The following is a 23,779-nucleotide window of genomic DNA, read 5'->3' on the forward strand; positions in this document are numbered from 1 at the left end:
CATAATTCACATTTTTTTCTTCTAAAAAGATAGCTGAAGGGATGGTCTTCATATTAGTTAACCATGACAGAAAGGGTTCAGGAAATATCACGCATAATTCACAAATCACGTGCACAAAAGCAGACATGCAAGAGGCCTGTGTCAATGAAGGACAGTCAGTCATCCTTGGGTCGTGACCAAAGTAGCCAATCTCTCCTTCAATTCAGAAACCAGACTGCGAACCCTTACCTTGGAGGGCCTGTAAGCTGTGAGTCTGTACGATGATGCAGAGCTGCAGGACCAACTGCGGAGCGCTCTCCAGAAAGGTGGCGAGCAGGTGCAGCATGCTCACATCGGCGTACTCGTACACCATCCTCCAGTAGAACCGCCACCGGCCGCTCTCCCCGCTCTGCCGACTCCGAATGCCCAAGTAGATCGTGTGCAAATACCTGAAAGGGAGCAGAGAGAGAAGAAGATAGAGATGAGCGACAACTTGAATTTCCTTTGGTACAAGCTGCCATATTCAAACATGTTCGCAAAAGGGCATGCCCAGTCTTCCGCGTTCAGTTCGGGAGAGCACAGCCTGTTTGTTCCCTTCTCAGGCATCCCGTTGAGTCGTATGTACTCATCTCACTGAATGGCAAGAATACACAGTCATCCATCTTGCAATGGATGGGAACAAGATTTCGTGGGCAATGCTTCCTGCAACAGGAAATGTAATCTGGCCTGGCTGGTTGCAGAACCCATCACAGGGAAGACTTTCAGCATAAGCCAGTGTGAGGAAAGTCGAAAAAAAGTGACAAGCAGAGAATAAGTACACCCTCGGGGGTGGATGGGGTGTTGTTGGAAGATAGAGATGCACGGACATACTCAACAATAGCTGCATACAGGACTTGATGGCTTTTGCTGCAGTTATGTATTTGTTTTGTGTGCTGCTGGGAACTGGGCCTAGGGTCTTATGTAATCTAGACGAGCACTCTACCCCCAAATGACATCCACAAGCTTAATCTTCTGGGGTTTGAATTAGGCTGTTTAAAGGGGCTTTAATTTACAAGCAGATTCAAAGATTAAGCAAAGTTTAAAAATCTGTGGAGTTTTAAAATTAATTAAGGCCTAAAAACTGTTGTTTGTTTCTCTCATAGAATAAACCTCTGCAGATGAAATCATAACATATCAGGAGGTTTAGGTTCACGAAGAGAGGAGTGTCGTTGATGTGGATGCTGAGGCTGTAAGACACACGTTTTAGATTAAGCACGGCTTGTGAGCTGCTTTAAACGCACTTGTCTGAGCTGTCCCCCAGAGAAGGGAGGATGACCTCACTTCAGTCCGCTAAAAGTCTTGGCTATCTGAGCTGGGGTCTATCCTAAAGACTTCATGGATATCTTTTGCGATTTGAGAAACCAAATTAACGGATAAACACACAACTGCATTGAAATTATCTTTTTAACTTCCACTGAGGGCTCCCTGAGTTACTTTATGTCTGGGTCCCTCTGGGAGGAAATCATGCATATTCATGACATTTTGCTGCCATGGGCTTAAAGGCTACAAACAGCTTTGTGGTTCATGGGCTTCAAGGACAGATACTCCTGGCACAAGGAACCATTATTTCCTAGCACTTTGAACGCACAGTAAGCCCAATAATATGGGCAGGATTCCAGAAAACAAGTATTTGGTGCATTGGAGTTTCACATGGACGAGACCTAAAATGAAGCCTTCCAACAACACACATACGGAATCCAAACACTTCAAAGCCAAGGAGGGTGAGGCAAGTTACCACACATCTTAGGTAGTTTTCCTAGACTTCTTTTTTTTAGTGCGCTAGAATAAGTAACACCGAGTTTAGCGCCTTAACCATTTTATGTGATCAGCTCGATAACATCAGTACATTCATACTGCTGCACATATGTACTCCCCACCTATTCACAGAAGTCCTTTCCTCTCACAAAACAGACAGCTCCTCGCTCTGACACCCTCCTCCACTGCCCCTGGCCCCTGGCCACTTCCAATCTCCTTCCTGTGAATATCTTTCTCCCAGCACTTAAGTTTCACTGTACAGTATCTGTCCAGTGATTTGTTTATTTCAATTATTATAACACCCTTAAGGCTTATCCATCAGTGGTGGGTGTCAAATTCCATTCTAGATAGGAAGTTTTTGAATGCACGGATCTTTACAATAGACAATGTGAAGCGTCTAGCTTACAAAGAATGAGATGAAAGAAAATTTCCTAAGAAGGTTTCCTCTATGGTTGCCTAGAGGTCTTCCTCTATGAGACAGGGGCAGAGGTGGCCATGGGAAGTACCAAGCTAGAGATACACTTGTGCTGCTTATCTTTAAAAAGTAGCTACAGGTTAGGAACGTGCATAAGCACTTCATTAAAAATTAATTAAAAATACAGTATGATATTATGCATAGGACAAGAGGGATTCAAGTTTAAGTTTTCAACGGGGTGTGAATCAGTTCACAGTCCATTAACTCATTGTACCTTAGGAGGACAGGTTCAAGGACTCCCTTCAGATATCCAAGTCTTCGGATGTTCAAATCCCTTACAGAAAGCCTATGCACATCCTCCTCCATCTGAACATAATCTCCAGATTACTCATAACATTTAATATAAAGCAAACAGAAACAGGCGTCATACTGCATTGCTCAGCAAGTAATGTCAAGAAAAGTTGTGACCCCCCCCAAGGACATGTGATCAACTATGTTCATAGCAGCATTATTTGTAATTGCCCAAATCTGGAAACAACCTAGATATTCCTCAAGCAAAGAATGAATAAAGAAGGTGCTGGAGAGATGGCTCAGAGGTTAAGAGCACTGGCTGCTTTTCCAGAGGTTCTCAGTTCAATTCCCAGCAACCACATGGTGGCTCACAGCCATCTGTGATGAGATCTGGTGCCCTCTTCTGGACTGTAAGCATACATATAGACAGAACATGTATACATAATAAATAAATAAATCTATTTTCAATAAGTAGGAAAAATTAAACATAAAAATGTAAACATTTGGAAAATAAAAATATCACCAATAAAAAAGAAAAGGAAATTTTAAGAAAAAGAAAAAAAGAAGAGAAAAGGTGTGTACACATTCAGCTCAGATGTGATTTCTTCTGTTTTGGATCCACTATGGGTTAAATCTGCAGGAACTTTTCTAGCTTTCCTGAGATTTCTCATTTGCATACGTCTGCTTCTGTCTGTTCTTGTGACTCGATGATTTCCCCACAGATCATTTTTCCTACTGACATGTGCATTTTTAAAGGGCTAATCCTCAATTTGGCTTCTTATATGGGCCATGGTAGCTAAATCATAACCACCGTTTCGTGTTTTCTACCACAGCATTATAGCCTAGACTAATGCGATGAATACAATAGAGGGATTTACAGATCAGTTGCCAGGGCTACAGGACTGAGAGATGGAGATTGGATCCAGATCCTAGGTATGCTGATGCCAAGGCCTATAATATTTTATCATGCCCATTTGGCTTTAGTAATTCTGGAATTTACCACATATAAGACACAGACAGAATTGACTACATTTTTCCTATCCTCCGTATGCTTTTGCTGTTACAGCTGAGGAAAAAAAAATGTGTCCAGGTGAAGAATTTTAGGTCTAGATAGGACTTGGATTGCAGTACTAGTTTTCTGTGGAATAGTAATTGAAGACGTGTTACATTTGTTTATGCTGTGGAATATTTGTTTAACGATGCAAAGATGTGTGGCATTCTTTTATGTTGCATTTGTTTAACTCTGTGAAGCTGTGTTACTGTGCGTGTCAAAAACACCTGATTGGTCTAATAAAGAGCTGAATGGCCAATTGAAGGCAGGAGAGAGAATAACTAGGAGGAGATATCTGGGAGGAGAAGATTGAGGAGCAAGAAAAGAAGGGGCCTGTTACCTAGCCAGCCAGCCAGCCAGCCAGCCAGCCATGGAGTAAGGGTGAAAGTGAAATTATAGAAGTAAGAAAAAGAAAAATCTCAGGGGCAAAAGGTAGATTGTATAATTTAAGATAAGAAAATTTGTCTGGAAATAAGCCTACCTAAGGCCAGGCATTTATAAGTAATAAGTCTCCACGTGTGCTTTATTTGGGAGTTGTGTGGTAGTTTTCTCAAAAGAGCAAGGGCCAAAAGAGTACAAAACAAACAAACTAAACTAAAACACAAAACAAAAACAAACATGAGATTATATGTATAAATTATCTAGCGAGCATTTAGTAATGTCAGATGTCATTTAGAATAAATCTGTCTCTCTCAGAAGTTAATTATAGAATATCGAAGACACCCTTTGGATTTTCTTTTCAGTTATCTGATACTCAAGTTATCATGTGACTTAAGGATGTGTGAGGGCCACCTTCTCTCAGGTGTTGTAAATCCAATCGACAGTCATAGCTCTGTCTCAATCTCCTATCTTTTCCTTGGTGGCATATATAACCATCTATCAATTTATCAATTTCTTATCTATCTGTTTATCTATCATCTATCTATCTGTCTATCATCTATCTATCTATCTATCTATCTATCTATCTATCTATCTATCTATCTATCTATCTATCTATCTTCTATCTATCTATCTACTATCTATCTATCTATCTATCATCTATCTATCTATCTATCTATCTATCTATCTATCTATCTATCATTTATCTATCTATCTATCTATCTATCATTTATCTATCTATCTATCTATCTATCATCTATCTATCTATCTATCTATCTATCTATCTATCTATCTATCTATCATCTATTTATCCATCCATCCTCTACCTATACATCTATATCTACCTACCCACCGTTTATCTATTTATTTAATCTATCATCTATAATCACTATCATCACTATTAGTCATTATCTGGTCAATTGAGATGCTGCAGACTACATTATAACTATATATTTATGGTGGGAAAGAAAGATGGATAACGGCCAGTCTTTAGAAGATAGCCTTTGTACATTTCAAAACAAAACAGAACAAACCTTTGTTCCTATTTCATCTGAGCTAGTATGACTCTTCTGGAAATGTGTATGTGTCCTGCACTTTAACCTGGAGTTCCTATAGATGAAATTATGAAGGATAATATCTCCCCCAAAATTGTTGTAGATGACAAACTGTTTTCACACTGGTTTCTCATTTATTTTCCAAGTATATGATCCAAAGGACAAGAACTCTTCTATCATGAAAAAAGTCATGGTGAAACTTTGCTGGGCATCAATATGTTATGGATATATATACAAATATAAACATACATACGTACATATGTGTGTATATTTTATACATACAGACACACACACATATATTTGATATATCTCCTTAATAGGCATAGGTGACATTTTGTTTTCATTTCTTACAAGAAATTTGCTTGTGGTTATGTTTATTCAACAGTGAATTCTCACAGTGTTTCTGGTATGGTGTATCCTTTTGATGTTCTTCCAAAAGTGAAGAGCTTTCCAGTTACCATCCCACCAAGAGAAACAGTATGCTCTAGGTTTCCTAAGCATTTGATAATTTAAGCTGAGGTTCAAGTCGATTGGAGTAGGGGAGCTCAGTACATTTCTGGTTTTGAGATTAAATTTCTGGTCCCTTGTTGGTTAAGAATATACCTCCTAGAGGACAGTGGTGGCCAGGGACAGTCATAGTCATGGAAGCTTCGGTTCTTTTTTGATACTTACACTATGGCTGGAGGGGGAAGGACTCACAAAAATCTTACTTATGGCTAAAACTTATTTGGCATAACTACCAAAGAGCACCATTCTAGAAGGAAAAAGAAGTTTGAAAGCTTTACCAAGGTTGAAGTTCTTCGGAACCTGAGTAGATTAAACAGCATGGGTCTTTTGTCACTGCCACGGAAGAATGCCCCTCATAAAGCCCTCTTTGAAATGTAACTGTGTTGCCCACCTCTTTGGAAGCAAAACCACGGACAACGGCATTTGCCTTCCTTACATCAGAACTCCAGTAACGTAGCTATTATTATTTATTCCCAGGGGAAGCATGTTATTGGAGAGCATAGTTTTCTTACACTATCAAAGGCCACCAGGCACTCTGCCTCAGTTTTCTTAACACAATCTCAAACCAGCAATATTTCACTTTCCTAATTTTATTAGGGTTGTTGAAGATGTATCCAAAAACACACGAATACAGCCCTTACCATGCGACATACACAGACATGTGTATGTAACCTACTCCTACCACAACACAGATGTTGTCAAAACACCAGGCGTTCTGAAGATAGAAATCACTTTAGAATTCCTAGCTCCTTTTGATCAACACTGAGATTCTCAAGTGAACAAAGCTCACTGAGCCAGGAATGGTGTCGAAGGTCCATAACCTTCTTCCTTCTACCCAGGAGACGGAGGCAGCAGCATCTCAACTTCCACTCTTACTGTGGCTACACACTAAGCTCAAAGCATCCTGGGTAAGTTAGCCAGTTCCTTTCTCAGAAATACAGTTTAAAAAAAGAGAGTTGGGGTATAACTCAGTGGTCGATTTAGTCCCCATTACTGGGAAAGTAAGTGTAACCTAGACTCAAGTCACAAACTTTAGACAGAAACATAATACAGCACCTTGACAAACAGGGACATGGGGTTGTCCCAACTGTTTGGTTTGTGAAGCATTACTTGGATAATATGTGTTTCATTTAAAGTTGAATGAGGTTGAGTGTAATTTGTATGTAAATCATGTTTCAGGTAGTTCATATATAAGGTTTGATCCAGTGTCCTATTAACTTCTGAGCTACGCATGGCTGAATCAGAAATAGCTCTGAAGCTATACACATACATTCCAATACTGAATTCTCTTTCATTGGCTTGTAGCGCATCAAACAATTTAGCTGTTAGCAGCTGTTATTTTATTGTCTGCAAAATAGAGTAAAAACTGGCAGAAAGGCATTAGATAGACAACATTAATAGACAGTGATCCCAGAAAATGCTATTTTCTTCTGTCACCTGACTGCAAAGTTTTACTAAGAAGAGTATGTTTCTGAGATCTCTACGGCCCAGCTCGTACACTCATTTGCTATCACACCAAGTTCTCCATGGGCCATGCTAACCCACAACCACACCTTGTATGATTGTATGGTACATGCCAGTACTCCTAGTTGCTCAGGAAGCTGAAGGGATGGAGGTCTCTGAGCACATGAGTTCCAAGACCAGCCTGGGCAACATTGGAAAGCTCAGTCCCACAACCACCCTAAAAATAACCAGTCATACCATAGCATCACCTGATTTAATGCTGGTGTGTTGGGCGGCCATCATGTCCATTTCATGCCCTGAAATGGTGAAACTGACTTGAGATTCTGTCTTGCATTTCTTTTAGAAACTTGTGGACTGACTGTTATTTAAAGAATAGACTCTAGTTCCCATTAATCATCAGAAGGGAAAAATTATGCATTTGCTGAAAGGGAGAAAAATGAATGAGTTGACCAACATTAGGATCCCAGTCCTACAAGGACAGAAGGGACTGTTCCTCTCACCTCCATGGAACGAGAAAGATCTCTGGCCCAGACTTGGACTCCTGACACTATCTCCTTCCCAGTGGTCACTGTCACAATGCCTGGCTGCCGCACCTTTCAGCAGCACAAACCCCTCCCCACATACTCAGCTGTTGGCAGTGTCCTTCTCAGAGAGCAGGCTGTGAATATTCACAGGACGGTGACACAGGAAAACAGCTTCAGGACCTTCCTGGAAATCCCTGCATCCCTCCTCTTCCTACCTGCATTTTTCTCCTCTCCCTACCTGCGTTTTCTCTCATAGAGGGCTACAGTGCCTCTCCAAGTACCCCAGCTTCTGTTCTCTCTGCATATGATCACCCCCTAGGCTGTATTTCAGTTTCTTCCTTTTCCCACAAGATAGAAAGTAGTCAAAATTTTAATTTGGATTTCAAAGAAGAACATAGATCTAATAAAAGCTATGCTTTGTGGTGTGCAGCTTGTTCTGCTTGGACAATACTGGCATTTTGCATTTGATAGGGGCTATTTTTTATTGATTTCAAATGTGTTTCATGAAAATACAATTCATCTATGGGACATGGTTATTTTTGCTTTGTTTGATTTTCAGGTATACCTCCTACATGAAGATACCAGTTATAAAAATAGTTCCCTTTCATGAATTCCCCAAGACTACAAGCAAAAATAATGAGATTTTCCTCTGCTAAGTAATTTCTCCTTGTAGTGAGCAGTATGGTTACAGTGTGTGGGGTAGCTAGGAAAATCCAGCTGAGATAGCAGAAGAAATTCCTGAATGTGGAAGGGAGGTTCTACATTCACACACTTCATGATGATTTTAGCTATTCCTTGGATAATAAACAAAATTTCTTTAATTATCATTTTTATTGTTGCTGAGGTAAATTCCTGTTATGTAGCCCAGCCTAGCCTCAGATTTGAAATCCTCCTCTCTTCAGCTTCCAACATACAGTGGTTGTAAATATGGACACCATGTCGGTTCCAAAGTCAATCTTTTCTCTCAAGTGCTGCTATGTAATGATATATTAATAGAAAAATATATATATTAAAAGATAATCCTGAAACAAATACATCAGTGACTGTTGTCTGTGTTGGCATCATAGCTGTTGTCATCCAAGCCCTCAAATGATTATGATAATTGCCAGAAATACTTAACTGCCTTTTAAAATGGGAACTAACCAAATTTATTGATAGAATCAGAACCTTCATCCTAAGCCTGGTTTGACAGATTTTATGGCAACCAGAAAAGATTCTGTCTTTCTGTCTATCTCCTCATTTCTCTCTTTCTCTCTCTCTCTCTCTCTCTCTCTCTCTCTCTCTCTCGCTTTCTCTCAAATTATATATAGTGCTTTCCTCCTTTAAAAATTTAAGATTTATTTATATTTACTCAGTGAATGTAAAAGGTCTTGATACTTGATGACTTTTAATTAATAGGTAACAAAGAAATTTTCTTGTGTAATCTGACTCTGATCCATTGCAGGTAACTGCTGAGGATTCTGTCGTAGCCACAGAGCTCCCCAGGATTAGGGAGAGCACCACCCATTGATGAGAAGGAACATTTACAGTGACAAGAACAACTTTACACCATACATCACGTAAGCAGAGTGGAAAATATACTTCTGTTGGCTAGCTTATCACAGGTTCATGGGTATACATTGAATTATAAAGGGTTTCAAACCTTTTCTTCGTATTCAGACTTCCCTGAGAACCCTCCTTCCTTTTGTGTCGTCTGCGTTTTATTATCAACCTGCACATACTCAGTGATTTTCTTTAGCGTCACAAAGTCAAGGCAAAAAGAAGGGCGGTGAACATGGGTCCTTTCAGGACGGAGTCTGAACGGTTCCCCTCACTTGTGTCGTGTTTGGCATTGTGCTGTGGATTCAGTTTATCAGCATCATTTAAGACCTGATTTCGTTTTGGATATGATAAAGGGAAATCCACTTGGTTTAGTAGATGGCTTTGATTAATCAAAATATAATATCAAAAATTTGATGCACTCGAGTTTTTTTTCCCCCTGAACTTCTGTTGTAGATTTTGGAAAAGTGACTCATGGTGATGTGTTAAATATTAAAATTAATGTAAGATTAATTTAAATTTACAGGGCAGCATCTCTTAATTTGCTGTCTAGCACATAATTTTTAGAAAGCTGTATAAATAACAAAGACTGCCCACATCCTTCTGTTGTTTCGCTGTGGCCCAGTATATTAAAATTATACTTGCTGAAATTTTCAAAAATTAAGTTACCATACCTCTCAGAGCTAGACTTCAGGTTGGCATAGAATGGCAGCTGAGTGGAGCCCCAGGAACTCATCTGAACAGTGTGTGGACCTGGACAGTCTCAGGGTTTGCCAGGTCACACAGCTCTCCAGATGAACACATATGATCAAGTGTTGGGAATGTACACACGGTAACGTGCTGCCTAACACATAGATGTGGAAATGCTTTCTGTCATTCCTTGTCTGCCTCTCAGAAGCATTGTGAAGATGGTGTAATCCAGTCCCTCTGATTTATGAGGCACCATCAACATGGTAGAGTCAGGTCATGTATGAAGGTCAAATGGTTCATGCTACCTGCACATAGCCGGGCCCAATTCTGCACCCCACTACACTCTGAAATTCATGGTTCCAGTTCAGGAAACTGTGCATTACCCTTGTCCAAACAGGCACTTTTCCTTCTTCCATTGAAATTGTGTTTGGATGCATACCATCTTGCTTCCAGCTTAAGCTGGATACACCGGATAGTTCAGAGGCACGTTTCAAATGCTGATTTCAGGACAGCAAGGTTGTAACTGGGCTATGGGTCCTAATAACAAGGTGCCTCCTAGGCAGTGGCTTGGGAGACATCTTACTTCATGTATAGCTCAGCTTTATCTTAAGCATCATCTGAGGAACCTCAGCTTTGGAATCCAATAACAATCAAGGATGACTTTTCTAAAACAAACCACGGAGTGTAGCTATGTCATACTTTTTACTGTACTTCATCATGCTTCCCAGCACCTCCCCGTGCCCCTGCCATCTATCCCAGCCATTTGCCCGGTTTTGCAGAGATGTCATCAAACAGCGTCTTGGCACAGGGGTCTCTTCAGCTCTTTAGTCTGAGGATTTCTCAGAAACAAGGTGTTTCTGAGTTACCCAGTTATTGACGCATGGGGTGAGAGGAATTATTCTTGCCTCTCTCTGCTGAAGGTCCTCAGTTTCTCACCGTGGTGCCCAGGTGGGCTGCTGTCCCTCCCCACTTTTCCTCTGCTCCCGCTCTCGGGAATACCCACCATAAACTGCACTTTTGCTTTTGTCTGGCTCCTGCTTTGTGGGGACACAGGCTAAGACGTCTACTACTAGTGAACCCACAGCTTCATTTTCTCAAGAGATTTATGGGAGGGATAACGAGGAAAACAACAGTCGCCCATGTTTAAGATGCATATTAAAAAAAATTAGGCGGGGGACAATCAGCATTTAGAAAACAAGATTCCTTTTTATTTTCAAAGGCAAATATCTCCCACATCCTTGTGACTTTCTTTTATTCTCCATGCCTTCACATTTTTTAAACTTCTGCTCAGCTAACTGTACCGGACGGTGCATGTCAAGTTCTACCATGTTCTGAGGCTCACCTTTGTTTGCTAGCTGTGTGGGTGGGAGAAAAATCAGGAGATGCGCTGTTCATAGCAAAAGGAAGATGTCTCCTATTGCACACGGCAGTGAGGCATCCGAGATCACCTGTCAGACTGTCTCACAACACAGTAAGATAAATAGCGGCTCTTTTCCGTCAACAGTAATAATAATAACAGCAATAAATTCTTTTCCTCTACCTCACATATTTCGTCAATGGTTTTGGATCAGGCAAACATTTTACAAGCCCTCTCTTCTATCCACCCATTTTCCTTCCCCTGTCCGCCACTCTATGTCATTTCTTTCTCCCTCCTCTCTACCCGATTTTACCTCAGTTTCGTGGCCTTCTCTCCCCTGACCTCCACCGCCTCAAATTTTAATGCGACCTGACTAGATATTTTCAATGATCCCAAGGCAGTCGAGAAAGCTGAAGACATTATGCAAACACTGTTTAATTACTGGTGACATTTTGAGACAACTGGAGACAGCAGGCTCCTTGATGACAGCCACCACTCTTTCCGTTGTCACTATGTGCTGTCCCAGAGATGATGGCTTTGAACTTGAAGCCTACATTTGACAGACTCAGCGTGCAGAAACTGGAAGACATGTGCCCCTAAGGTTTGGATGATACCATGGCCGCACCGTGCTTGCTTTTCTAGAACAAAGCTGTGTCTCATTTTCTGCTGCTGGAAACCCTATGACTTTGGCAATTGGCGCCCTATTTTTTGCTGGCTCAAAGGTCAGGCATACTTACTTTTCTCTATTTAAAATGTCACAGAAGTGAAAGTTATTCTGGGAAATGTTTGTTTTTACTCACATGTTTTGCTACAGTCCTATGTCAAACACGACTCTTTATGTCTAAAGACCGCGAATTTAAGATGAACACAATCACCAAAAAGGCATTCTGCTGCTTTTATATTTATTAAAGAAAACAGTTCTATGTGATTTCCAGGTCTTGCTGAAGAATGGTTCTGGTGAAGGATAACCTTCAGGCTATTCACACCGACAATAACCTTAATTATGATGCCCTGTAGAAGTCCAGTGTGACCTCCCAGCCATCTCCAGCAATGAACAGATGATGCTGTTGGTTAGAAATTGAAGCGGGCACTCTCCTAAACACAATGCTTTATCACTGATTCTCTTAAGGACACCTCTTTTCCTTCATTCCTTTGACTCAGGGGCAGTATAAAAGAGGCCTTTAAAATCAAGAAATAGATTTCTGTTTTGTCTTCTTTAAAGCAAGAAGATGGGTATTTGGAAAATATTGTACACATTTTATTTGTTTTCTAAATGGGAGAAAAAATGTAGCAAGTTCAATAAAATCACCCTGACATAGAGTCTACACTTAGATGAGGGTGCTAATGATGCCCATGGTCATCTCTTATATCTCCTGCCTTAGTCTGCTCTCTGTTGCTACAACAGAATTCCCAAGACTAGTTAATTTGGAAAATAAAAGTCTTATTTTGTCTTATGGCTGGAGACTAGCTAGGATGTCTGAAATCTCTCCATCACATCTAGTAAGAAGTGTTTCATTGTAGGATGCAGAAATCAGCAAGTACATGTAGATGAGACCAAACATTAGGATGAGCTTTCTGACAGTCCACTCTGGTCACAGCAAATCCAGTCCTGAATAAATATGGACCTGGCAAGTGTCCATGCTCCTGGACAGTGTTTCATAAAGCTTGCTTCAGATTTGTCTCAAAACTTGTAGAAGTATCCTTATGCTCACACAGTGGGATCAGCACAACAAAGCCCCAAATACTTGAGATTTGATTTATAACCTTGCTGATGGAGTCACAGAGACAATGCAGGCATGCCCATGGCCATGTGCTTTAACTAGTGAATGCCTTGAACAGGATGGGAACCACAGTGAAACAGATACACGTAGGATTACTGCACGTTGAAGACCAAGTAATTACATTCATAAGCAAGACTGAGCTTAAGACTTGGACATATAGCATTAAATGATTAAAGCATGTTGAGAAAAAAAATACTTGGAAACCTGATTGTGTCAATGGCGAGGGACAGACACTCAGTTCGATATGAGCCTCAGTAACCTGAGGACTTTTTCTAAACCTTCAGGGATTTTAACACTGGCCAAACACAGTATCTGTGGCTTCAGTGCAAAAAGCATTTTTGTACTAAGCAGTTTGAAGCAGAGCATGAATTATTATTAAAGCCACTTTAATATAGACTTAAGAGAGTTAAGAGAAAGAGAAGCACTCACAGAGGAAGACACACCTAGGTAGTGCTGCATCCTTCCTGAGGAACTGTAGAGGAGAGACACACCCAACTGTGGAACAGTCTCCTCAAGGTAGAGAATAATTGATTGTCTTAGCATAAGAAGTGCCATAACAAAACATCGCTAAGAAACCATTTTCCCTTTTCTTTGGGTAAGTGATATTATAGGGTGGATATAGAGATGTCTTGGATGGAATTATTACCTGATAAAATAAAAGTCATGAACCATTAGGGCTGCAAATGGTGGAAACCGAAAGTTTATGTCTGAGAAGGGAGATGGGCCTTGAAGAGGCATTAATTGTGCTGGAGTTCTTGCATCCCTGTTGGGGAGAGGATTGAACTGTATTCCTGAGAGAGGATCTTTCCTCCCTTTTTATGTCAGTGCAATTTCCCAGATTTTCCCACTTGCATTTCATTCATACAAAGCTCAAAAAATGTTTAAATTAGCTAATCAATTGCTTTTCTCAGGGAGACAATACATGATAAAATCGGGATGACTGGTACAGGAATAGGACAGCTAACTTAGAAAAGAAGTTATAATTGTAGGGAAAAGCAGTCTGGGATTGGAGAAAGAAGAGATTTTAAGATCACAAGAATAGCTTTTAATAGGCCAACTTAACACAATAAAAGTCATCTAGAGAGAAGAAATCTTTACCAAGAGAACACCTTCACAGAAGTGACCCACAGAAGTGCTGGAGGGCGATTTCCTGATGGATGGATGATTTAGGAGGGCCCAGCCTGTTGTGAACAGTGCCACCCTGAGAAGGAGACTGTAGAGTGTGTAAGAAAAACAAACAGGGCTGAAGAGATGGTTTAGTAGCTAGAAAGGGCCTTACTATTCCCACAGAGGACCCAGGCTTTGTTCCCAGCACCTATGTCAGCAGCGCCCATGTGTGGCAGCTCATAGCTGCCTACATAGCTCTAGATCTAGGGATCTGATACTTCCTGCTAGCCTCCCTCCACACCAGCATTCATGTGTGCAATGCTCTCAACCTCACACATATAATAAAAAATGACAGTAGTGATGGGTGAAGAGAGAAGAATGAGAGTAAAAAAAGACAATTGTGAGGAGAAAAAGTGGGTATCACTCTCTCAAATGCAGCCTTAAATGCATGCAGATGAAGACAAACGGTTCTCACAAAGTTTCCTACAAGGAACTCACTGGTTTCTTTGTAGTGAAAACTGCTTGGATAAAGTTGATAGTAGAGGCAGCACATGGAGCAGAAAGAGAAAGCGGAGTTAGGAAACAGAGCCAAGGAGTAAAGCAAACACTATCGTGAGGGTGTACTCTGAAGATGACTAGAGAGAGTTGGGGAGGGAGAAGATCAATAAGCTCTTGGGGAAAGATTGGTTGGTTATTCTGAAGAGAGAGAAATGAGCTTTTATTTGAATATGAGAAGGAAACTGTTCAAATACTCAAACCTACAGAATGGCAGGGGGATAATCTGTGTAGAGGTTTTATGAAACGGTAGGCAAATGAAGTTAGGTAGAAGAACTGGACCCCGTGGAAAGAGGTCATCCCCTCCACCCCACTACCAGGGGACAAGGAAGCTAAGGGAGTGAAAAGAGACGCTCAATGGAAGTCACAGGATTCCGATCTGACCCTCATCGTGCAGGGTGTTTGCACGAACATAATTCCTGTGCACGTGGAGTTGACTTGGTCAAAGGCTACAGCAGTCTAGTTTATGCTGACAGTCACATGAAGTAGTGGCCTGGATTGCTACCACAGCTCTTTATCCTGCTAGAAGCATTCTGATGCTCAGTGGTGCCCACTTGCTCTGGTTCTCCTTAGGAGTTGGGGTCATACAGAATGAAGACTTGCCAGTTGCAGGTGTCCAAGGGAGTGTCTGGAGTGTCTCAGAGGGCGGAGATCCTGAGGTGTTTGAGGGTAAGGAAGAAGAGTGTGGGTTGCTAGTTCTTTTATTCAAAGAGCTTGTGGCTACCTTATTTTTATAGTATTTCAACATAACCAACTTCGACTGCTCAGTAGTTGACACTGAGTGTTTGTTGTTTGTAAACGCTTTTCTCTTCTAGCTTTGCCTGTGTATTAATGCATTGTGCATCATGTCCCTGCCAACCCTCTTTGAATCTCTCTTTCCCAGCCAGTCATTTCTGCTTTCATGTCTTTTTTTCATGCGTGCACTTAATCTCTTTGTGCCTCTTGGGCTCGGAAGGTAGCAGGAAGACAATCAAGTGGTTTGGCTTTCTCCCCAACTGAAATTGCTCGTTGTTTGAGTAGACCATTAGATCTGTTGTTTTGCACAGGTAAAGCACAGCTTTTCAGCCACTGTGTTTTCAATCAATGACTAATAAGGCTCTCTCGTCTGCCTAGCCTGATAGAACCCATTGAATGCCTTGGTTGCTGGGCTATTAAGCCCTTGCATTCTGCAGTAGACAGCACAAGATTGAGTGCTCAGATGAATGTGGAGAGGAGAGAAGTCAAGTTTCATCATTTCAGCAAGATATTGAGCATGGGGGTGTGTACATAATGACCCCTGTTAGAGTTCTTCTTTGTTCTGCTCTGGCAGTGGATGTTACTTCCTCCTGGTTATCATGCTTAGCTGGGAAGAACTGATTCTACATTGTGAGACCACAGAGACGTGGCATTTAACTCCATTACTGCTTAGCTTGAGAAACCAGGCGATTATATTTTGGTTTAAAAAGTGAGAAATTTCATAGGATTATAAAGATAAAAGAAATAAAAGCAGTTCTGCCGAATACAGGTGTTTGGTACTTTGTCATGTGTGTTACATATGTGCAGATGTTGCTGTGTTTCCATGGAACATATTTTTCAGGGCGTTTGCTAGATACCCAAATCCATGAATGCTGAAGTCTCATCTATAAAATAGCATTGTATTTGAATAAAACTTATAAACATCCTCCAGTACACTTTTAAGTCAACTCTAGGTAGTTTACATGCCTAGCACAGTGTAAATGCCTTTTAAACACTCATTATTTTAGTTAGGGAATAAGGGCCAGTAAAGACATCAGTCTATGTCCGGTGTAGATAGATGTTGTTTTCCGATATTCCTGATTGGTTGGATTTGTTGACATGGAACTCACGGTATGAAGAAACAGTCGTGTTTTATACAGCTTGAATTTCAGTGCAATGCACTCCAGCAGTCTGTACGCTCCTTGCGGGGAGGAATCACAACTTAACTTTCTTTGGAAAGCAGCGACGCATATTACAATTTTATGCCCAGGAACAAACATAAACAGGAGAGGTATTATCTCATACTATTATAAGAGAATGGCCCAAGGGGAACATGGAAAACGACTTTAGCATATGACTTGTTTGCTGCTGAACACGGCATGTACCAACAGAGCGGCCCATCTCGTGTTTACAATGACTACTTAGCTTTCATGATGGATCATGCTAATGGTCAAATAGCACTTTTGATTTTCACAGTAAAACGAAAATTCACCAAAGGATATGAGATGGCGAAGTGTTCCTTTCTCCTCAGGATAAAGCTGATGTTTCTAGGTGTGGGTTTTACTATTTTTTAGAAGTGTTCTTATAAAAACACCAGAGAAAAACCAGCTTATGTAAGAGTTCCTTTAATCTAACTTGATTATGAGTCTTCCTAATGCAGCTCTCTCTCCCTTTCTCTAGTATTCGGTGTCACCATGACCTTAATGGTTTAATATGGAAAAGAATCAGTTGCAGAGAGAGCAAGTTGCCACAAAAAGAAAAAAGAACAAAAATCAGACAACTTAACAATTTCCTAAGAATCCCTGATCTCCTGCTCCAACAAAATGTACTATGCTAGAACGCCCCAATCCTATGATATTAATTTTAATTTTGAAACCAAATATTTCATCTTCAAATGTTCTTTGTTGCTTTGGATCTGGGTTGTCCTACTACCGAATTTGTCATATTTGATAAGAGAGAAACTTCTTGCAAGTCTGGTAGCAGCAGTTCTGAACTGCTAGTGCAGAGATAGGAACACAGATAAAATGCTCCTGCCTCAGGTGGTCTCCGTGGGGTGTGTCTTCCTGTGTGCACTGGAAGCTGCTTCAGGACAGTAACAGTTATGTGTTCGTCTTTGCACCAAGCTCTCCAGCACAGCGTCATGTTCGGTGCACAGCAGGATCTCAGTGAGCACCTTCAGATAGCAAGAGCAAACCCCTAATGAAGTGCTTCTCACTTGACAGCGCAGCACGCAAATCCTTTGTCATCATGTTGTGCCTGATGCTTTTTTTGTTTCATAATGTTAGTTCAATCATTCATTTTTATTATTATTGATTTTATTGAGTTATACATTTTTTTCTGCTCCCCTCCCTGCCTCTCCCCTCCCCTTCAAACCTCTCCCATGGTTCCCCCGCTCCCAATTTACTCAGGAGATCTTGTGTTTTTCTACTTCCCACTTAGATTAGATCTATTTATGTCTCTCAGAGGGTCCTCATTAGTTTCTAGGTTCTCTGGGATCATGAATTGTAGGCTGGTTTTCTTTTCTTTATTTCTAAAAGCCACTTATGAGTGAGTAATATGATATTTGCCTTTTTGGGTCTGGGTTATCTTACTCAATATGATGTTTTCTAGACCCATCCATTTGCCTGCAAATATCAAGATGTCATCATTTTTTCTGCTGTGTAGTACTCCATTGTGTAAATTACCACATTTTCCTTACCCATGCTTCGGTTGAGGGGCATGTAGGCTGCCTGCTCTTTGATTTGGGGCTGTGAACTGGTTCAGGGTGAGGCAACGTGCTAAAGGGATCAGAATAGTCATTGAGGTCAAATCATTTTGTTTGCACAATCAAACTTTCCTTCACTTTCCCCAGCCGAATTGTGTGTGTGTGTATGTGTGTGTGTGTGTGTGTAGCCCTTGTCTAAAATACATGGGCAATATTTGAAATTATATTGCTTTATGCTCTTAGTTTGAGAATATTTGTACATATATAATGAACTCTTCTAGAGATCCAAATGTAATGTAAAGTTTGGTTACATTTTTTTTTGTATAACTTAAAACACAGGCCAAAGATAGATATATATATATATATATATATATATATATATATATATATATATATATATATATATTGTTATCAAACAAAACCACTTTGCTGTTTTGAGACAGTCTCACTCATGCCCAGCTTGGTCTTGGATTCATTATACATTATAGGCTGGCCTCAAACTCATAGAAATCCCTCTGACTTTAATTTCTCCAGTGCTGAGGTTATTGGCATGAACCACCACTCCCAGCTTGAAGACAACTTTACACACCATTTGAGTGTGCTCGTATTTTGACAGTTGTGCTCGTATTTGAGGCCAGTTGTGCAAACCTCCCACTTCTGGTGTCAGAAGGTCTCTCAAAAAGTTTTAAATTTTGGAGAAGTTCAGGCTTTCATGTGTGGAATGTTCCAGCTGCATTCTGCAGCAGCCACAGTCCGCAGCAGCCGCAGTCCGCAGCAGACCCTTAGTGATGCTTGAGGTGTTTGTAGTGTCACGTCTGCCTTCACTGACCTCAGGGTTGTCCACTCTCTTGATAGCTATGTGTTGTGATTCAAATAAAATGACAAAAGATAGGCTAATCTTGTTTCAGTTTAGTCCGGGTAATCTTTAAATGCTCCTTTGTTTATACTCGTATCTAAAAAGGGTTGTAATATAATGCTGATGAACATTCAGTATTAGAAACAATTCAAAAAACAAGTCTTTAAATTTTTTGAAGAACACAGAAGCATTAAAACAATGGTTAATAGAAAGCAGAGCAGGAAGAAAAAGCATTAGCTACCGTGTTCCTTTTCATTAAATAGCAATATCCCCAGAGAGGAATCAAATCAACTAGGAATCTTCATCTAGCAAATTTCACAAACACATAACAAAGTAATATAAATAAAGGATAGTATTGTGTTTTAATTATATTTTTTACTAAGCCACTTTATCTTCCTCATACTCAGTACAGAGACATAAAACATAATCTGAAGAAAATTATGTCTTCATAATAATAGTAGAACCTATTCTCTTTGGATGGATAGATACAGCAGGGAGGGCCTTGGACCCTCTCCAAAGCAATGTGCCTTATCCTCTCTGAGGAGTGGATGGGGAGTGGGGTAGGGGGTAGGTGAAGGGGAGGGGAGGAGGGAAGGGAGTGGGAACTGGGACTGGTACGTAAAATGAAAAAAGATAGTCTGTTTTCTTTAAAAAAAAAAAAGGAAATTAGAAAAAAACTTCCCAGTGATGCCAATGAGCCACGCACAGACTACCGGCTTCTGTTAACTCGTCTTCCTGAACCCATTTCCTTGAGAAACTGGCTATGGATGCAAATCACCAAACAAGCGCTTCTCCCAGATCAAGGAGAAAATGAAGTGTTTAAGTACACCAGCAAGATCAATCAATCCTGGGGTATACTCCTCCCATGACATCTTACCCCGCTTCGCCCCCTGTTCTGCCAGCCTTAATTTTAATCCATAGAAAATAAACGTTTATTAAAAGCTTCCCAGCCAGAGAGTCCTTTCGATTAGCAGTTCTCTTAAAATATGATACCCATGTTATTCCCCTAAGAACTATTTTGGCTGCAGTTTACATCATATATTGAATTTGCACTGGGGAAATTCATTAGACACAAAGCGTGTAAGCTTTCCTTTCCACTGTTGTCCTTTTAATTCCGTCTAAACCACCCTGGCTCTGAGTCATACTGAATGCATTTGTGTGTTGAAGCGGAGTGAAACCAGAGTAAGGAATGAAAGGGAGGAGGAATTGGGGCTTGAGATGGATTAGCTACAAAGCAGAGGTGGGGTCTAACCACCCAGAACACAAGAGCGAAGAAAAGAAGGAGGAAACGCTTATCAAGAGGGCGAGCTGCCACACGAGCCCTCACAACCCTGAGTTCTGTGAGCTGTGGTGCTCCATCACAGTCAGCATGGCTGTTTTCTAATGCCACCTTTCACGTACGCTTTTTGGTACTTTCCATTTCAAGTCATGTGAATCTGTGCCAGGACCAGCGTGGGAAAGGAGGGTTTATCTAGACACACCATGACTTTAATTCTGAAACCAAGAAGCCTGTTCTGTGCTGGGACCTGGAGTGGGGAATGTAGAATGGATGGGTGAGAGGCAGCAGAAGAGACCTACAACCCCAGGATGTAAGAGCTTTTTGAGTGTACCAGTGTGCCTTATATTGCATTTTCTTAGACCATGAGGACCCATGGAAGTTCTAGGATTTTTAGGGGTATTTTGCTATGTTTTGCAGTAAGGTTTTCATTTGGTAAACACCATTGAAAACAAGGAGAACTCATTCTATTAGTATTTCTTTAATGGATACTCACTTTTTTAAAAAATAGAATATCATTTAAGTAAGTCTTCGGGATTTTTTTTGGACTGACATGTTATAAGAATAAGATGTGGCTTCGAGGACTAAAAAACTCTTCTCGCTAGGCAGTAGGTGTCTGTTGTGAATGGCACAATCTAACTGGTGGTCACTTGAAGCAGAGATCTCCAGAAAATCCCCTACATCAAGGCCTAACTGCTTCCTCTGCACTGCTGGCTGGAACCTGCTCATTGCGGACTTGACCAAGGCTGGAGAGGAAACGGAAATATGTGCCTGCTTCCAAGAATTCCTCTGAAGACACAGAACTGTCAACTCTGGACGTTTAGTGCCCTAATCTCTTATCTGTGTGTCCTTGGAACTCAGCAGCGGTTAGGCTACACAACATTCCTTCATTGGGGACCTTTACACCACATGACTGTTCTTCAAGCAACTGGCACTGTAGAAGAAACTACCCTCTCTTCTTGATCCACATCATCCTTGCCATTTTCTGGATAAAAAAAAAAAAAAATCTCTGTTCAGAGTTAAAGAAATCTCCCTTGTTGGATGAGGAGGGTGTTGGTCCTCAGAATCCAATCAGTTGTAACCAATTCTCTCTCCCTGTCCCTCTTGCCTACTTTACCCCCTTCTCCCTCTCCAAATTACCTTACATTCTTTTCATTGTTACTGCTTTGCAAGGATAGCTTAGGAACAGAGGTTGATCATCACTAAGAACAAGCAAACAGAAACTCTGTAAACTTTTCAACATATAATTTACATATTTTCCCATATTATTATGAAGACATCATAGATAAAATCTTTTAATTTCTTAACTGAAGAAAAGAAAACTTGGTCTTGTTTATTTTTAACTGTACTCGAATGCCATTTTATAAACATCATTTTAAGCTCTATACTCACTATCTTATAAAATAACTGTCTTTAGAGTAGTGATAGGTAGAATTTTATTACCTGAAAGGTCTTGCCATAAAGACAACTAAATAATTATGGTAATAATTAATAATAAGTAGTAGTACTTTAAAAGCAGAATTTTTTTAATGCTAAAAGGCAAATATTATGGTTAAAAAAGTCTGCACCTCAAAGAAAACTATTTTCATTTCAAGATCTCACAGGAATACAAGTGGCCCTCCAGGATTCTGTTGTAACTGTGGCAAGGCAAACGGGACCCTCACAGACATTCATCTCAGTGTGAGGATGTCCTAGTAAGCTGAAGGTCAGGAGGACTGGCGACAGCTGCAGCTACTCCCTAGTTCCTTGCCTCCCGGGGATGGATGTTTGAGGAGAGATGGGTGTACCAGGGTGCCTTCAGACAGCGAAGAGTTATTATGACTCTCAGCTCTCCCGGGGTTTGACCTGCATGCCTAGGGCCGGATGTAATTGAATTACCTCTGGTAGGAGGAGCAATATTCCTGACCTAAATTCAGGGTATCTGCCTGCCAGCATTTGTCATGAAGCTGGCTTATAATGCGAGTCACACTGAAAGATCTTAATTGCTGTCATCATCAGGTCTGCCAAGTTTGCCAGTTGGCTAAGGTCCTAGAAGAATTCTAACCAGAGGATGGAATTTCCACCTGGTGTTGGCTGAGTCTGGAGACGTGGCTGCTGCCTGGACACATTTATTTTAGGACATCCTACTACATGTTGAGTCTGCTAATCGTCAGTCATAACTTACTGTCATCTCTGGTAGTCATGACTGACAGCGATTAATCTATTCTTTGGAAAGGTAGAGACCTGCAGGTGTCCAGGCTGTAAATGCCAGGCAAGGATAACTTGCAATAATATTACAGTGGAACGAGCCCCAGGCCTTATCCCGGCTACCATCCATCATGCTGTGTGCATTGCCTTCGGAGAATGATCCACTCCAGCACAATGCCAGTGGTCTCAGGGTGAGATGTAATGGTGATCCTTCACAAACACATCACTGGGAACAGTTGCTGGCTGGGCTGACCTTAAAGTTTTTATTAATATTCTGTAGAAGAATGGCCTTGAGCAGTATGGAATGAGCCCTCTATGCAACTCTCGTTTCTTTAGGTTTATTTTTATTACATGCATGAGTGTTTTACCTGCATGTACATCTGTGTGCCACATGTGTGCCTGATGCCTAAAGAAGTGGCGTCCATGTGGGTGCTGGGAATCAAACCTGGGTCCTTTGCAACCAAGCACTCTTAACTGCCTTGATTCTCTATGGCAGCTTGCCTGTGGGCTACTTGATCAGACTAAATAAGTAGATACCCCCATCTAGTGGTTTTGACAGTACCCTGCTTCTCATGGGTTCTTGGGTCTCTTCTGTCTGAAGATTATGTTGCCACTGTTAGCTTGTTTTCTAGAGACAGAGAGCATGTCAGGAAGCCCAAACATGACTTTGGTATTTTCCTCGGGTGAATTTTAACAAATTAGCCCTTCCTAATAGTATCCTCCGAAAGGGCTGGACATGAAGCTTGTGCAAATCAATGTTATATAGCTCCTTGCCAATTACTGTTTAGCCTATCCGAAAATATTCCTCCTACTCATGATAATAACATCGTAAAAAGAACACAATGTATATAGTAATTTTATTTTGAAGAGTGAATTAAGAAATCTATCAAAACACTAACAGACTGGGAAATGCATACTAATAACACTTTACTTCTATGGTTGTATCCACCAAGGGAATTGAGCATGTTTTATATAAAACACAGGATTAAAACAGCAATTAAAATGCTATAAACCCAGAGAAAGGAAGCAGAATAATGTAACCAAACAACTGTGTTATGTGAGACTCTTTAGAGAAAAAGCTAATCAAAAGCACCATTGTATTTAAAGAATCTAAACGGAGAACTATCCACAAAGATTCTGTTTAGATAATCTCACAACTAATTCCCCAGTCCTCTTGCTCTGGTCATTTTTGGAAATCATATCTACACAAGCCACACTCAGTGGACTTGGAAGGTTGTACTTGAATACATATATATGTACCTGAATACATACATACATATATACGTGTGTGTGTGTGTGCGCGCAAAAATAATAAGCAAAGAAAAACAGGCCATCAATTTGAGAAGTGAAGGGGAGTATGTAGTAATATGGGGCGGCGGCGGGACTGTGTCCCCAAACACCCCAGCCGCCTGCCCTGCCCGGCTAGCTTATGCCCCAAAATAATTACACGGACACTGTATTCTTTTAAACACTGCTCTGGCCCATTTCTAATAATCTATGTAGCGCCCCTAGGTGCGCTTACCGGGAAGATTCTAGCCTAAGTCCATCCTGGGTC

General features: G+C 40.8%; 1 protein-coding gene across 5 annotated transcripts in view; it reads right to left on the reverse strand.

Moving 5' to 3' along the window:
• Xkr4 (XK related 4) overlaps nucleotides 1-23,779 on the reverse strand; it is a 333,993-nt gene that overhangs the window by 144,617 nt on the left and 165,597 nt on the right. For all 5 annotated transcript variants that reach the window (XM_075967050.1, XM_075967049.1, XM_075967051.1 and 2 more), the window contains exon 2: nucleotides 229-428. In XM_075967050.1, coding sequence (XP_075823165.1) covers nucleotides 229-428 — 200 coding nt within the window. The remainder of the gene's footprint in view (nucleotides 1-228; nucleotides 429-23,779) is intronic.

This window comes from Microtus pennsylvanicus, chromosome 3 (genome assembly GCF_037038515.1).
Source record: "Microtus pennsylvanicus isolate mMicPen1 chromosome 3, mMicPen1.hap1, whole genome shotgun sequence".
Taxonomy (NCBI): Eukaryota; Metazoa; Chordata; class Mammalia; order Rodentia; family Cricetidae; genus Microtus; species Microtus pennsylvanicus.